This window comes from Bombyx mandarina, chromosome 10, assembly GCF_030267445.1.
Source record: "Bombyx mandarina strain Sakado chromosome 10, ASM3026744v2".
NCBI classification, from domain to species: domain Eukaryota; kingdom Metazoa; phylum Arthropoda; class Insecta; order Lepidoptera; family Bombycidae; genus Bombyx; species Bombyx mandarina.
The window spans coordinates 3,633,272-3,651,554 of record NC_143217.1 but is presented as its reverse complement, the minus strand read 5'-3'; the positions used below and the strand labels follow the sequence as shown (position 1 = coordinate 3,651,554).

General features: G+C 37.6%; 2 protein-coding genes across 2 annotated transcripts in view; one reads left to right on the top strand and one right to left on the bottom strand.

The window, feature by feature from the left end:
• DAT (Sodium-dependent dopamine transporter) overlaps positions 1–18,283 on the top strand; it is a 31,573-nt gene that overhangs the window by 4,197 nt on the left and 9,093 nt on the right. The window contains exons 2-3 of the mRNA XM_028182272.2: positions 544–723; positions 16,082–16,216. Coding sequence (XP_028038073.2) covers positions 576–723; positions 16,082–16,216 — 283 coding nt within the window. The 5' untranslated portion in view covers positions 544–575. The remainder of the gene's footprint in view (positions 1–543; positions 724–16,081; positions 16,217–18,283) is intronic.
• Positions 2,211–4,078, bottom strand: LOC149502133 (uncharacterized). The gene has a single exon (XM_089730210.1). The coding sequence runs from the start codon at positions 3,975–3,977 to the stop codon at positions 2,292–2,294; it is 1,686 nt and encodes a 561-aa protein (XP_089586336.1). The 5' UTR covers positions 3,978–4,078; the 3' UTR covers positions 2,211–2,291.

The window sequence follows — 18,283 nt, the reverse complement described above, 5'->3', positions numbered from 1 at the left end:
AATCTTTGAACATGATTTTGACCCCCTTCAAAACGTCGGATTAACTTGAAATTTGGCACACTTAATAAGGACCAATAGCAATTCAATAATTAAAAAAAAATTATTGAAAAAATAGAAATTTAATTAAATAATGAAAAATAAAGAATAGTTTAAAAAAACAAAAAAATACGCTTTTATAGAAAATTCTACTAAAAAAGAAATAATAAATTTTAATAAATTTGAATTAAAAATAGTGCAAGAAAAAATGATTTTATTGTAAAAAAAACGTGGGGTGCATGGTATCAGTAGTTATAAATATTTTATGAACAGATATTGTAGAAGGGTTATTTTGATAATATTCTGAAAAGCACCCCACGCTTTTTTACAATAAAATCATATTTTCTTACACTATTTTTATTTCAGATTTATTATTATAGCCAAATAGAATGTTGGTTCCCTTCACGTTCAGAAAATGTCATAATTTTTTTTTCTTCTATTGATTTTTTAGTTACCTAGTTTTCTATTCTAGTCTTTTCTTCTATTCTAATTTCCTGTAATTATCAGGGTGTGGCGGCCTCGTGTCGTTGGCCAGTAACATGGCGCTGAAGACCCCGACGCCGGGTGTTGTCGGCGAACGCGAGACCTGGGGCAAGAAGGTCGACTTCCTGCTCTCGGTCATCGGGTTCGCCGTCGACCTCGCCAACGTGTGGCGCTTCCCCTACCTCTGCTATAAGAATGGAGGGGGTAAGTAGAAAACATTTATCTTTCACAATTTTTTTTACTAACCCTTTTTTTCACAATTTATGTTCCAAATGGGCTAATTTTCTGGTGGTAGAAGACCATTTTGTGAGCTTACTGGTGGTAGGGCGATTTGTGAGCCCTGCCTATTTCTGCCGTGAAGCACTGATGCGTTTCGGTTTGAAGGGTGGGACAGTCGTTGTACTATAAAAACGGAGTTTTAAAACTCATGTCTCAAGGTAGGTTGTGGTACTTAGGTCGTTCGTGTCTATGGGGTTCGGTTACCACTTAATAAAAGCTCGTCCACCAATCTAAGAGAAGAAAATCATATGGAAGGCCGCCAACGAAATATTAAATCAAAGTTAATCAGTATCAAAATCTACTCACACGGTTTCTTTTTCCAGTTTACAAATACATATTCTCTATTTCAATTTCATTATTAATGGAATTAAAAAAAAAGAAAAATCTCTTTCAAAAGTGCGTAACGATGTTATTTTCATCTTATAACTCAAGAATCATCAGTACCTTAAATAAGTATCGGTGTCTGAAACTAAAACTAACATTCTCTATGTTATAGTGAGTAGAAATATTGAAATGATCATAAGCCTTTTTTTTTTTAATCTACCGACCGATCTAAATACCATCCCACGTCTATGGTATTTCTATCATATTCTTCCGTACAGAGAAAGCAATAAGACGCAACATGAAGAATGAAGCCTAAATTTAAGAGAACGTTCAGCAGAGCCGTGATTGCGCCCTAGGCTCAGGTGTAGAGCACTCGACGCATAATAGGCGGTTAACAACCGTACGCCTTGTGCCTCACGAGGCTTCTCAAGTGCCTTGCACTACGCTTACACCAAGCCCGCTTTAATTGAATGCTCCACACAGTTATAGACCCCTAGTACACATGTTAACTAAATTGGCTGGTCGGAGTTCTTGTTCTAATTTGAATCCACGGTTATTACGATTGATAGTTGAAATTTAATCTGCATTTGTTAGTGTGAACGCTGTCACAAAAGTGACCTAAAAAGCTAACCTAAAAAGGTTCAAATTGAAATAGTAACTTTCTCGTCCCGTACGAGACTGCTTAACTACAAAAAAAGGCAGCAAGATCAATAGGGAAATAATAGTGGTTCAAGGATATTGCGATTCTAATATCCTGCTAGTCTAACGTTTTCAAAGTATTTTTATCTTGATATCAAATGAAAACAGGTTAGGGATGGTGCTATGTAAAACAGATTATTTATTATTTTGTGAAGTTTGTTTGTGATATAACAATAAAAGCATAGCGTTTAGCGAAAGCCGTTTGTGGAAACGGAAATAAGTGGCTCGAGGCGCGGTCAACGTTCAGTTGAGAGAGCAACCGGAACTGAATCAAATGAGATCCGCTTTACAGTTCTGAGACGCTGTTTCTGGATTACTATTCATAATACTTTATGTAGGTAGTTTATAGGCTTCAAGATAAAGTGAAATAAATTAATATTGAGAATCACAAATATTTAAAATATAAAACTTAACAAAACGTAAATGAGTCCAAATACAATGAAATAAATTCTATCAAAATTCCGTAAATGTTATGGCTTTTTCTTGTTTTTTCCTTTTGGCACTGGAACAGGTGGTAAGGGTTCGGGTTCCGGTTCCGGTTCAGGTTCTACCGGTGGGGTAGGTGGTAGTTTCCTCTCGGGCCACAATCGCTGCAAATAGTCACAGACTAATTGCATGTTTACACATTTTGTCTTTGCAGATTTTCCTCCAGGAAATAGGACTGATAACTCTGAGATCAGACCCTCATCTATGGGTATTTTCTCATCTGCGATGCGGTCGGTTATATCCTTGACAGGAACAGGCTTAGAAAATTCCTTGTTTAATTGTAAAAAGAATAAAGCGACGTCTTTTTTATGTCTTTTGTTGATTTTTCCAAGATAATCAGCTCTTAGTAAGACCAGTTCTCGTGCATCGGGCCCAACCACCGACCAGTTTTGTAAAACTATCCCATATTTCACTGTGAAATTTTTACGAGATTTCATTTTCATCACTCTCGACAAACACGCCATGAATTGTTTATTGACATTTATATTTTCAAGTAACAAATTTTCTATTTTGACCCTTGGTTTTAACATCTTCTCCAAAAGGAGTAGTGCGTCTTCTGGGGCGAGTGGATTTTGAGATAAATTTAAAGTTGTCAGTTTCTTGGCTCTGTATAAGTTCGATGAAATGGAACATATTGCTTCTCCTTGAAATCTATTATTGCTCAAATCCAATGTTTTGAGTGTAGGAATTAGGATGATTTTCTGGATGGAATCAGCAATGCGTTCCCCTTCCAGAGAATTGCGTCCCAGATTCAATTCTTCTAAAACTGTACTTTGTGACAGCGCATCCAACATTTTTACCGTGGAAGGTGTGTGGAAGAAATTGTTCCATGATAAATCAAGATGAGTCAGTTTATTACTAAAATTAAAAGCCTCTGCAAGCGCTAGTGCAGCCTGTCTACCTAATTGGTTATTACTTAAATTAACACAACGTACTACAGCGCCATTAAGTAGCTGGTTTGCCAAATGTATCCCTCCTTCTTCACCGATGTTGTTCCTTGATATATTCAATTTGATCAATGTCTGATTTACAGTCAAGCCCGCACCCAACTGAAACATTCCTGATGCACCTATTCGACAACCAACTAAAGTTAACTCCTCTAATGTGGTGTTAGAATTCAACATTTGTCCTAAATGATAAGAGGCATCATCGTTCAGAAAATTGTCTGTTAGGTCGAACCGTTTGACGGATTTGTTATATTGCAAGGCCATTGCCATTGGTCGCACACCTGATGGATTCAACCCATAATAACTAATAGTGATTTCTTCATTCTCTAAATTTCGGTAGAACAGACCGACTGGACACAAATTCATTTCTTGACACAGCGCCATATAGAAATCGTAGCCATCGTCAGCATAAATTACAGGCTTTTCGGGCACTAATATAGCTTCGATGAGACCTGGATCACTGACAGCGGGATAGTTGTAATAAGGGTGAATAGGTACAACACTGTCGGACAAGCAAATATACTTTCCACATAGTTCACCGCTCCCAGCAGAGTATAGACCTTTTGAATGTAATAGCCTTTTTTTGTTTTCCTCCGGAACAACTATAACCAGGGATGACCATTCACTCATCGGAGGATCTTCACTTGAACTTTTTGGTTCGCCCACAAAAATTGTTTCTGTTTCGACCACGTCTCCATCGTTAGATTTACTTTCGTCGGACATATTAAAAATAATTATACAAAATAAATAAGCGTACAAATGCAAGAAATAAAAAATCTCTAAAAATGAAAAATAATAGATTAAAAATAAATGTCAAGTTGACATTAGAAGCAGAGTAATATTTTTCTTTTCATAGTTCGTAACAACGTACTCTGTACCCTAAGGCTATATTATTCTAGGTCTCGGTCTATATCTTGGCTGCGTCTTTCTAATATTTGTTTTAATGTTCTGTTGAATAAATTGGTGAAATTGTCTTTAACGCATTTTAGGTAATAGTCTTCCGAATAATTGTTTCGGCGCATCGCTGTACGAAATAGAAGCCGAACAAGTCGCGTTCGTTCACAAAGTAAAGTTTCACCCACACGCTAATTACATCCTAGGCAGTGCTTTGAGCGAGCCGGTACCCTTTGCCGTCCAAGAGCCAGTAATTGACAATCAAAACGCTCCCTTTACGATCCGAGAAACTTCGTTAGCTCCTCGATGTTCAGGAAAATTAGTAACGCAATAATGGGAGAGGGTAATAAGATGATGGAGAGTGCGGAGGTCATCTCGGAGAGGACGCGCCAGACTTTATAAAATTAAACGTCAATTCGCGCGATACTGCCGAAACGTGATCTTGCTTCAAGACCATTAACGATTTCAAAATACTTTTGAAAATATTTTAAAACCTCACACTGTGAATGTACATATCGTCTCTTCGCATTAAAACTGTATCATTTCAAAACTTACTAATTTTACAGGAGAGTGTTTTAACATGAGATATTTTTAATATTAATCATCTTTGCAGCATTTGTTTTTCATTTTTTACCAGTTACATTATCTGTCTTTTAAAGTAAGATAAATTATGTATTAATTTTGTTAATAGTAGTCAAAATATGTATAGGTAAATTAAAAAAAAAAAAACTAAAACTAAACTACGCTCTTTTGACAGTATTTATGAGAAAAATACTGGTGATACCAAATGATTCCGCATATTAACTCAATTTCGAATATTTTTGGAAATTGTATACTTTTAATGCGAAAAGACGATATGTAGGCATTTATTTATTTTATTCAACTTATGCACAAAAGTACAGTGGCAGACCTAATCCCTAAGACATTCTCTGTCAGGTAACCAAGTTCTGTGTAGAGAGTATTGTGGTAGGTGCATTCTTTGTTGAGACAAAGAGAAAAGTTATAATATTCATGAGGAATGCTGTGTTGCAATTTTTATACTGTTCCAAATCTAAGAACGTGCTCAAGGCTTAGGTACTTGTTGTTAATGCACGCCGCTTCATCATAATTTGGCACTAAGAAAAACCGCGTTGCAAAGCAAATAATAAAATAATTTATTTTTTTGTGGATTTCAATATATATTCATGTTAAAAATATTTTTCTTTTTAAATGATATAATTTAATAATATTAACATTATTATATATTTGCAAAATTTGGCGGCACACAAAAGTGCCGCGGCACAGTGGTTGAGAATCACTGATTTACAGGATACCGTAGACATCACGAGATATGAGGTGGAAGTTTTAATGGTATTGCATACCAGATGTCTCGCCCTTCAGACTGGAACGCATTGTTGTTTCGCGGCAGGGGTAGACACTATGAAGATATCTTCTCGTAGGTACTAATGATACTCCGTACCGTAAGTAATAAACAAATATCTAAATATAACGAATCAGAGACAAGAGGCTATGTATGCTTTTCTTCAGTTTTTACACGGTTTTCTTGTTTTTTTTTTAATTCATGAACTTCTTCACCAATGTTTGTATGTAATAAATCATAAACATTATACAGCTCGAATTTCGATTATCAGGCTAATACGAAATAGGTATAAATAATTTTAAATCGGTAAAAACGAAATAGGTTTTATTACTAATGCCAAGTCACTATAAAACTTATACTACTAGGTACTACAAGACAAAATAAATACAAGGCGCTAGAGAGATATTACGTGTGATTACGTACTTAGTAAACAACCGTAACAAATACGCAACACAACAGTTATATTACATAATAATATCTATATATTAATACGTGAAGCAAATACTTTGTATCCCTTTTTATGAAAATTGCGCGGACGGAGGAGTATGAAATTTTCCACACTTTAGAGAATATAGAGAAGAAGTGCATGTAAGCTTGAGGGTAGATATTATCTTGTTGAACACCAAGTAAAACGAAGTCACTTTTGGTTTCTGATTTAATCAACAATATGTTAACTTGACAATTTACTTTAACACTTGTCCAACTTTAACCAGTACGTACAACAGTCACTGAATCACACAACGTAACAACGATATAGTAAGTGCACCGGGCAAACGCAGTCGAACGAATGTTCATTTCAAGGCACGTTCCGCCTTTTTATACTAGCCGGCGCAGCTGGCTTATGAGTCACTTCTGTTGCAGCTGTTGTTTACGAGTGGAACGACACGGCCGGCGCACCTGGCTTGTGTGAGTCACTCCTATTGCACGTGCTATATAACATAAATATCGTTAACGCCGTCACGGCCATACTGACGTGCGCTCGTCCTCGTGCGCGCATTCTTATGGTATGTCTGTGAACAACAAACGTGTTCGTTCATCCTGACATTAACGGATGCAACTTAAAACGTGGTCTATGATATTAACAATCTAGTACGGTTCGGTTCGCATAATTCTTCAGAAAATCCTATACTGGCTATAAATACTGACTGCTTATATACCTGGGTCAGTTCATTTAAAACTCTTCAGGTATGTAAGTATGTCCCTTTTAACTTTATCTCTTCAGTTTTTCGAATTGGACCGAATAATGCTAGACCGGAACGCAATCCCTGTAGCTAATTGTTGTGGCTAGTCCGGATGAAAATCCCTATAGCCAAGCCATTGGACCGGACAGACCCTTCAATGACTTCACACTTTTTTTTTTTCTCTTTTTTTTTTATTTTTATTTTTTTTTTTTTTTCTTTGCTAGTCCGGATCAACATCCCTTTAGCCAAGTCGTTGGACCGGATACACCCTTCAACGACCTACATTTTTTTTCTCTTTTTTTTTTTTTTTGCTAGTCCGGATTAACATCCCTTTAGCCAAGTCATTGGACCGGATACACCCTTCAATGACTTACAATTATTTTTTCTTTTTTTTTTTAATTTTTTTTTTTTTTTTTCATTTTTCTCTCTTTTTTTTTCACTCTGCGTGTACGGTAGCATTTGTTGAAACATTTCTTAGACTAGAACATTTATACGGACTTTCTTCAGAAATAGTGCGAGACCGACCATCGTTTTCTACATTTCCAACACCTGCACCCGAGGTGCCTGACCTAACAGACATTGTATCACCACCCACAGATATAGTATCGCTATTTGCGGATAAAAATGTCGCTTCTATTGTCAGTGATAGAGTCGTCATCATTAAGATCAGTTTCATGAACAAGATTAATTAACCCATCTGTGTACGCCGTCACGTCATCGTCACTATAATTTTCAGAAATTTCTAGTAGGCCTGACGGGCCTCGAGGTATTTCACGTAAGTTTTCATGGGGAAATTTGTACACTCTATTAGAACTATTTACATGTCTCAATTTATATCTATCGTTTTCCAAAACTGCAGTAATGTTGAAGGGACCTTTACATTTTTGGTCAACTTACGAAAACAAAATCCCCAGCGGAAAAGAGTTTGACTTTAGCTTTGCCTCGACTAAACCAAGCTTCTGTTTGTGCCCTTTTTTTTATGTTTTCGCCGGTCTTCGACCGTGCTAAATCAAGATCTAATCTAGAGGGATTATCACTCTTTTGAAACTTTAAGATATTTCAAGTGAACTACCCTGAACGGCAAACGTCTATTCTATTGGAGTAAACCCTGTTACTCGACAACGTGCACTATTAAGGGCGAGTTGAATATCCCCTAAGTGCTCTTGCCATCATGATTGGTCTAAGTTACTTTCAGATCAAAGAGTGACTTGTTCATGAAACCGCTTACCATTGAATAAATTACTATGACTTTGTTTTATAAGACTACATTCTGACCCTGAATGGAACATAAAGGGGAAGCCAAAACCACTTATCTGTAACACACTGAAGCTCTGGAACACACGTTGACGTCTCTGGTTGCACCTGCCACAGCACCTGGAGCAGTGTCGTTTTTCTTCTTGTAGCGCATGGAACACCCAGAAGCTACATGACTCGCATCACCGCACACGTAACAGCTGACTTGCAGGCGAGAGCCGGGCCCCCACGGATGAGGAGGTTGTTCAGGTTTTGCTGGAATATCGAAAAAAGTTTGAGAGCAGTATCTGTCGCAACACCCTTCGGCACGATGCCCAGGTTTTCCGCAGAAATGGCAGCTTCCACGGAAAAAAACTTCGAGAGCGTTTTGGTTCTTTATCAGGATCTTCGTTTTTTCTTTTGAGGGTAAAGCCACGTAATGTGTGAAATAGACGATTTTTTGTGGTAATAACGACAGAGTTCAATTCCCGACGGATCCTTTCATCACACTGCGACAGTATTGATATAACAAATCCGGTGGCTATTTGTTCTGGCACATTAGCGTCGGGAATCTTCTTTATAAGTTGCCATAGCCGGATACCGGCTTCAGCTGGTCCCTTTTTGCTTTCCATTTCAAATTTAATAATCAGGTCGAAGTGGTCTTGCATCATTAGATAATTTTGTCAGCATCTCTTTAATAGTAGGCCAGGACATCTTACCAGGCTGTATTTTTGTGAGGCAAGTAGCAGCTCGAGCCTTAAGCGAATGTGTGAGAGTCAAAATTAAATCGACACCATCCAATACTTCAACTACTTTAAACGGCCCTTTAAACTTCGTATCTAATTTCGTTTGATTATGCTCTTCGTATTAATGTGTAGACGAGCTCACAGCCCACCTTGTGTTAAGTGGTTACTGGAACCCATAGCATCCACAGCGTAAACGCACCACACACCTTGAGATAGAAGTTCTAAGGTCTCAGTATAGTTACAACCGCTGCCCCACCCTTCAAACCGAAATACACCACTGCTTCACGGCAGAAATAGGCAGGGTGATGGTACCCGTGCGGTCGATGGCACTATACGGAGCATCCGTCTGGTGCCACGTCCTTACCCACGAGAACGTCGCCGCGCTGCGACGCCGGCAGCGCGCGATCGCAGTCAGAGTTATTCAATGATACCTCACAGTCTCCTACGAGGCAGCGCGCCCTAGCGCAAGTGCAGCCGGAGCGCGGGGGCTCCAATATCGGCAGTCCGTGCTGGAGGCGTGGTCTTGTCGTTTGGCGGACCCGTCGGCCGGCCTCCGTACCGTCGAGGCGATCTGCCCGGTTCTCGCGGACTGGGTGGGCCGCGACCGCGGAAGTCTCACCTCCGGCTACACGATGTTACTCCCACACTGAGGAAGCCAACCACGAACACTTGTCAAGCACGCACAAGCACGCACTTCACCGGAAAAACCTGCATCCGCCAGCGGAACCCGAACACCGCCGCATCGCCAGACACGAACGCACCGGAAGTCTTATCTTACAGGTCACGACGACTTCAGATGTGTCAATTTTTCTTCCCCACGGAAACTTGCTTGCTTTCTTGTTTGCTTGCTTGCTGGAGCCCGAAGTCATCGAACGTGTAGTGTTATTGGTATTGAATCGGGTAGATTCTAAAATTTCAGCGACAATTCACAGTCTCACGTCCTGGTTTACTGTACTAGTGCCATGTAACTCTAGCAGTAGTCATTGGCTTAAAAACGATTCGTGTCGGAACTACCCACTCGTCATGACAGATCCATTATTGCGATCGAAGTTTCACTTGAGATTTGCACTTGCCTTAATTTCTTGCAATAGCTTCTTACGTGTTGTATTTCCGTTAGTAAATGCCATGTGATGAAGTCGACAGTCAAACTGGGCAACATGAGCCAGAATGTAAGATGTGACGATTTCTTCGTGGCTCAGATCTTCCATCGAGGTAACAGAGACGTTATTTATTACACGACTTACGTATGCTGCATTCACGCTCTTGTGGCGTACCACTACTAGTATTCTGATCTGCATCATGTTTTTTTTGCTGTACTTCGAACATGTTCAAACACGTCACGCCAGTGAGAGTAGAGTCCTGATCTCACTTCTGATGTAAGCTTGAGGGTAGATATTATCTTGTTGAACACCAAGTAAAACGAAGTCACTTTTGGTTTCTGATTTAATCAACAATATGTTAACTTGACAATTTACTTTAACACTTGTCCAACTTTAACCAGTACGTACAACAGTCACTGAATCACACAACGTAACAACGATATAGTAAGTGCACCGGGCAAACGCAGTCGAACGAATGTTCATTTCAAGGCACGTTCCGCCTTTTTATACTAGCCGGCGCAGCTGGCTTATGAGTCACTTCTGTTGCAGCTGTTGTTTACGAGTGGAACGACACGGCCGGCGCACCTGGCTTGTGTGAGTCACTCCTATTGCACGTGCTATATAACATAAATATCGTTAACGCCGTCATGCACAATGCTAATATTTTTTTTAAATAATGCATAAAAGATACATTAAATCAATAAAGAAAACATTACACACACTACATACCATGTATTTAACGCACACACGCATGCATACTATTTATTGTCAAGCTTTTGTTCTTGACGTCTGTGGTCAAATTGAGAATACATTAAATATTGTTTGTCTTTGTTAATATTTTTTATAGTGTAGTCTTGGCGAAATTTGTATAAAATACCATCATAATAGTGTACAAACTTACAATTCTAATTAATTATAGTGGAATTTCGACTACTGCGGGACCTCTAGTGTACATAATTGATCCGTCTAATCTAAGCCGGATATTAGAGTAAATAGCAACCAAACTTATGTGCGTATTATTTCTTAGATTCATTATTTTTTTATTAGAAATACTTTTTGAGAGAATACAAACCTCTGCCTCGCGTCAAGTAGGTGTATAGTGATATTTCGGTTTATGATTTATCATTTCCTCGAAAGGGTCATAACAGAGATTTGGCCTGTTAATTGATTTGGGCTGTACTTAATCACGCGACCCCTACCATCCATCACGTTGGTGGGACGTCGAGGACTAATATACGAGTATATTACGATCACTCGATTCACGTATGAGCATGGATACGCGCAACGTTACTGAGCACTTTTTTTCCCCATTCATAATGTTTTAAAAAAGGCTTTTAATTTTTAAACAGTTAATTCAATTTCAATTTGAAATTACCATTTAGCTATTCTCTTCAGTTTTCTCGTGTCTTAGCTAATTAAAACTATTTTTACGGTTCAATCTCGCGCTTATTAAACCGTAAAATTCCTTCATCAAACATTTCAAAATTATTGCATTACTATCGTCTTCAATTAATATTTATCCTTTGTTGGACATTATAGCCTCTCCGAATATACGTCACTAAGCCGGCGCTCTTCATCTTCTTACTAGACCTACAATTAGCGAAAAGCCAATCTGATGCCGCGAATTGTTTCCGCAACATCTGTCTTTAATATTGTAAGCTTCTGTTCTGCTCTTAAATTCATATCTTGACTTCTGGAGAGTTTTAGAGTATATAGTACTGTCACAACGAAGCAATTGAGTTACGACTAAAAAATCTGACCTAAAACGGCAGTGATTTAATTATGGTATAACAACCTGGTATTAGGTGCACGCCGTGAGATCACCTGTCAATCTATACGATGGCAAAATCAAAACAAATAGACAAGCAAAACCAGATATTAGAAATTGCGTCGTATCAATGAATCATCTCGATCAATTTCGATAAATATCAATTCCTCGATGATTTAATACGTGTCTCACAACGTAATCTTGTAATACCCAATCATCCCGGATTCCGCCGGGCTCCCATCGGGAATAGTCTATTCGATTTCGCCTAGAAATAAATTTAAATTAAATATCTCTAAGCTTCCCTCCCTACGGTACCTTTAGTACGATTTTATTTAATTAGCGCCGAAGAGGAGAAAACTCGATTTACATTCTGACTATAAGGTGGTTTTTTTATTTTCTAATATTTTTATTTTATTTTATAATGTTGAACTGAAAACGGTTCTGAAATAATTCACATAATATAATAATTTATTTTTTATAAAATAATATACTTAAATGTTGATGTAGCCAAACTAGTCATGATTTTGTATGACGAATCATAATTTTTTTAAACACTCGCGTGCCGATTTACTTTTCTTAATAGTGCTATGCCAGATACATTCCCTGAAGTATCTAGCACGAGCGTAGGTACAGTGCTGTATAAAATTAAAACCACAATAGTAATATTATATATAAATGCTCATTTTAAAAATTAAAGAAATAAGGAAATTAACGCAACTCAATCATCGTCTTTGTTTGTGCGGTAGTGCAACCTAAATCCTCATGAACGAATAAGTTAACGCCCTTTTAAAATATATTCAAATACTAGCTTTTTCCCGCGACTTCGTCCGCGTGGAATAGTTACTTTGGCATAACGCAAAATTTTATTTTAGCGAAACTTTAACCGTTTCTGCAGCGCACGCAGCAGCAGCTCTCAAAAGGGAAAAAAAACCCTGATTTTGAAACATTTTTTAGTGTTGCTCTTATCTTAACGTGATGCTATATAGCCTTCCTTAATAAATGGGCTATCTAAAACTGAATGAATTTTTCAAATCGGACCAGTAGTTCCTGAGATTAGCGCGTTCAAACAAACAAACTCTTCAGCTTTATAATATGAGTATAGATTTACATCAGTTTATTAATAAAAATTCATGGTCACGGAGGACTGTCGATATCGGTAACAAAGTATTATAATAACAATTAAAAACGTGACGATAAAACGTAAAAACTGTTTTAATTATAAAAGAGATATCCTAAAAAAATCATAACATATTATTTTAATACTGTTCAATAAATTACATACCATTTTCGCTCCATAACAAAATCCATAAGCTAAAAAGGTCCATTATTCCAATGAAAGCTACAGAATAGAGCGCTCCCCGGCATCTTGGAACTCCTTGCAAATCCACTTTATCCCTGACCTGTTGCGTGAAGCAATAAAATAAATCCCCGCTCTTGGCTTCCCTTTGCGAATTGAATGACATCGAGAGAATGCGTTCTATTTTAAAGTTAGGATAGCCATTATTCCATCTCAGTTGAGAAGATCGACCTTAAGCTATACTTTATACTAACAATGTGGCGACATTTACGTTTTCAATTGCAATAAAATTGTATATCATAGATACTATAGAGTCCGTTGATTTGTGTCTTACACAAACGGGAAAAAACGTCCGTAACGTAAGATTTTTATTAGTAATGCACACAGTGTACGTCTTAACTTTGTGATAACGGACCAAAAATAACATATTTTTTATCATTCACTAGCTGACCCGGCAGACTTCGTAGTGCCTCAATCGACAAATAAAAGACCTAAGCTTTTGTATAAAATAAACTTAAAACAAACAAAAATAATCCATCCGACGCCCCCGTCATGTCAAAGGAAAAATAAAATTGTTATTTTTATTTAATTCCGAGCATTTTCATATTTATCTACCTTTTAAACCTTCTCTGGACTTCCACAAATAATTCAAGACCAAAATTAGCCAAATCGGTCCAGCCGTTTTCGAGTTTTTGCGAGACTAACGAACAGCAATTCATTTATATATATATAGATAGATTGACCACGATCTCAGAGCGTTCGTTTGCGCAATACACTTACTCTTATGCAAACAACCGTGAATGAAGTGTACCACAATAAGTTCGCACGTTACCGAATGACCGGGGGTTGTTGCAAAATCTCCAGTTTTATTTTCTTTATACCTCGAATAGAACTTAAAATTAATATTTTTATAATAAGGAACTTCGTTCCTATCCGGTGTCCCACGACATCACACATCGTTTTTAATTTTTACAAATCATATTATATCAATACAGGTCTATCAAATCAAACGGTATTCGTTGTTAGGAGCGATTTAAATACAGTTCATAATTGATACTTTAGGATAGACTCATACCTACATACGTACGGGTATGCTTTCTATACTATCTGGCGGATGTTCTCAATCATTCAATTATTTAAGTTGGTTCTTAGATCTGGAATGCCCGTTGCAGTTAAGTCCTTAATTCGTATGAAATCTTAAAAATAGCAATAACATACTGGTCTGACGCGTATCGGCCCACGCACATTGAAGTCCACCGAAGCTGGAATGGACATGGATAAATTTCAAAGTTAACAAAATGCACACCATTTCTCAAAAATTGTACACCGTAATTTGTATGATTTTTTTTTCATACAAATTTCTAACTCTTCACTAAGTTTTTAGAGTTATAGTTGAAAAGTTACAAAGGATGCACATTTAATCAAGTATGCATACAAATAATAGATCTATATCTATATTACACCAATATGCCTAATATAGAATTTCACACTGATTATTATTGTTTTATCTTCTCGTAAGGTGTATGTACCTATATGCACTACTGTCCTAAACTCAATGGATTGGCCACACTAAGCTCCAATTAGCTTAAATATAATGTCGTCTTGATAATTTTCTTAATCGTCTGAAACCCGTAATATAAAGCAACAGATTTGAGGAATTAAATGGCTCGCCCATCACAGGTAAAATATGACCAGTCACCATTAGATAGTAACCTTTATCCGACCTTAGTAGCTACCTAACTCCTCAGTTCATATCTTAAATACGCAGTAAGGTATTTTGCATGCATACAAGCAATTTCTCGCACGAAGCGTTCCGGTGTTCTGATTTCAAGGGTGAGTCAGTGACTATAGTGCACAATTGAAATAATCTAATCTCTCACTGTGGGTGGTGGAATTTGCGTGGTGTTTTGCCGCGGGAATATGCAGGATGGCCTACATAATTAGCACGCTTTTATTAGCTTGGCGTGTATGTATGTACGTATGACTTTGAACGTAATCTTTGAACTTCAATTTCTACTTTTTCTAGACGTCCGAATAACTAGAAAATTTAAATACGCGTCAAAAACCAACGACAATTATTTTATAACTTTGCTCTAATTTAATGGCATATTAGGCATACATAGCTTACGCCTCCGAAAAATCTAACGATTATCAAAATAGAGTCGATATAATAAACAACTTTTACTACAATATAATTGTCGTGGAATATCATTTAAGACTATGTCAAGACAATGCCGTTACTGTTGTTTAAGTGTCTGTAAGCTTAATTATACACTGTGGCTGGTATTTTACTGTAAATTGCGTAGAATCGTCTCAACTTTGCTAAAAGGCTATTGAAAGTTAATACCGAGAGTCTTAAAGGGCAATTATCGCACAATTTGCATCGCCCAGTTCTGCTTTGCCGCCTGAGATTTAAAATTATTGGCAAATTAGTCTGCATGATAGCTTGGTACCTCCCCGGGGAGGTGATCGAATTTTTTTTATCGAAAATTGTTTATTGTCCTTGAAGTTTTTCGAAAGAATCATTCAAGGATTCTTTTTATTCGTAGGACGAAAGTAGGTAATTTTTCATCAACGTATTTTTTTTCCTACCTATGCTGATAGCCTTGAGAGGCTATTTCAGCTTCACCCTAACATGTAGGTGAGCTCACGGGGCTCAAACCGGAAGTGTTGCTAACACTGGCCCTAGCAAGAGCGGTGCTTCGCAGAATCTACCACCAGATCGGAAACGCGACCCACTTAGAAGATCCGGCGAGAAACTCGGTGGGCTGTGTCTATGGGTTAATTCGCTCGTCGAGCCCTTCGTTGCAAGCGACAGGTTCGATGAGGACCGTGACCGGAGTCATCAACGCATTGTCAGTAATCACATTCAAAACGGAAGGAAGCTTTTTCTTCTCTGCCCTTATCCCACATTATGTGAGATCAGCACAGCGTGTCTTCTTATCACATTGCATAGGGGTTTAACATGTGCTCTACGTCAACCCTCCTTGGATTATATCTCCAATGCAACTTGCCACAGGGAGGTACTTTGTTATTTCTTTTACTTCATTCGTTTTTAGTTCGGAAAAAACTATTTTAGGAATTTCAATATTGCTCGGATGTAACCGAGCAAATTTAATGCGATATTGTGGATATACCTATATAATTGTCCGTATTGTCCGGCCGGAATACCGTCCGGCCTGGAACTGGAAATTGTTAAGTTCACATCTAATTGGTGTTAAGTTACTAATCAGACCATGATGAAACAGGTGCGTTTTTGGTGCCATACTGCATCATGCTGGTAGTGGGTGGAATTCCACTTTTCTACATGGAGTTGGCGCTGGGACAATTTCACAGGAAGGGTGCCATCACCTGCTGGGGCAGGCTTGTCCCGCTTTTCAAAGGTAAACTTCAAAGTCGTCTCTCATGTCATATAAATTTGTTTTTAATGCCGAACTAGATATAAGCTACCTTCGTGATATTTGTAAACTGGCCTTTAAACAGAGCCAGCGAAAGCTGTATTATCTTACATGTGATGTGAAAAACAGAGAAATGTACGTGTAATGTGCTTACTGAATATTTTTCTAAAGTAATTTATTTTAAATAGTTTGAACTTAAATATCTCGCTGCTTCAATGGTTAACAGCTCTGATTAGTGCATCAAGAGTAGCGGGTTCGATTTCCGATCGAAGCTAATCTTTGACAAATTTATTTTCAATTCGCAGCTGGATAAAGTACGTGTTGTGAGAGCCATAGCATAAAATAAAATTTCAGCTTGATGCTGATAAATCTAGAATCTAAAGTAATAGATTGTCTATATTGTGTGCCAAATTATTAAAGAATTCTTTTTTAAGCAAACAAAAGGCTTTGGTCACGCTTTTCGAATAAAAATTTCATTTCTGAAATTGAAATAGTGTATCACGTGCCCAACGAACATTAAAGATTTATGAGCTCAAGCGAGTCATAGGTACTTACCGCAGAATGGCGGTGTTAAGTGGGGAATGCCTGTAGATCCTGAATTATGGCATCGGACCACTTACATTTCAGACAATCGGAGTTACATTTTTGTTTTGTAAAGTTAAGAACGCTCTACAGAATGTGACGTACTGATATTTAAGTTTTATAAACTGTGATAGTTACACTCCAAGTTTATTTGTTTAGAACTTTATCTTATATTACTTTTTTTTTAAATAAACACCAGATAGATCGAACAGAAAAAGGTAAAATTGTAACAACAAAAAATCAAGTTATACGATTTTTTATGTAAACTACAAGACGCAATTGCGGCCGCTTCACTTAGCTCCCTAATTGACACCATTCCGGCCCCCTTAAGTGCTCCATACGCTCTCAAAAGGATCCGCCTGATTCCCGAGGCTTATGCTCGTTGATTTCATTTCACTCGATTGTCACGTCGCGACGCTGAGTGCCCCTGATTTTCCAGTAGAAATAAAATACGTAATGGAGTGGAAAGGTGCCTGGAGGGATTGAGTGCGATTTTTTCGTTGTAATGGACTTACGACTTAGGTTGATTTGGTCCGATATTTCAAGAGTGCTCCTAGAAATATTAAGTTTATGTTGCTAAAAATTATTTCTTACGAGTAGATAAGCTGTGAGATATCAGGAGATATTTTGTATTTGGAGACGATAATATAGCGTTTGCTATTATTTTGATTTACCAAAATTCATATTCTACGGTTACCAAGAATTTGACATCAGATAGACAAATAGACTGACAGACTCGTCGTAAAATAAAATGGTAGTTTTTATGGAATCAAAATAAAGACTGTTAACATTTTGTGCCAAGCAGACGAAGGACAAAAAAAAACTATCATAGGAAGTGATCATAATGAATAAATAGAGATAATTTAATTTGTACTGAAATCCAATGACTATATTATGGTGTTGTAGAAGGTGACTAATGTGTTTACTGGATAACGGGTAGCAGCTTTCTCTGAGTATTTACCAGCGTACTGCGATGGCCTCCCAGCATTTGTTAGTGATCTCTACAGCTGTATTGTCATCCCTCATATGTGGGTGACATCATCCTGCATGTTTCTGTCGCGGAGCAATCATGCGTTCCAGTTTGAAGGGTAGGATATCCGTTGTGCAATACAGTTGAACCTTTGAGTTCATGTCTCAAGGTGGACAACAACGTTCAGATTGTGATGTTTGTGCGCTTTGGAAGCCACTACATCGTTTAGACAAACATTAGAAAAACAGTTCGTTGAGAAACACAAGGAGTTACTTTGAAAGGAAACGATTTTTATCAAACTAGCATTTTTAATTAGCCACGCAGTACTGTCACTTATCTTATGCATCATCACTACATAATATAAGACAAAGTCGCTTTCTCTGTCCCTATATCTGTCTGTCCTTATGTATGCTTAAATCTCTAAAACTACGCAACGGATTTTGATGCAGTTTTTTTAATAGATAGAGTGATTGAAGAGGAAGGTTTACATGTATGATAAC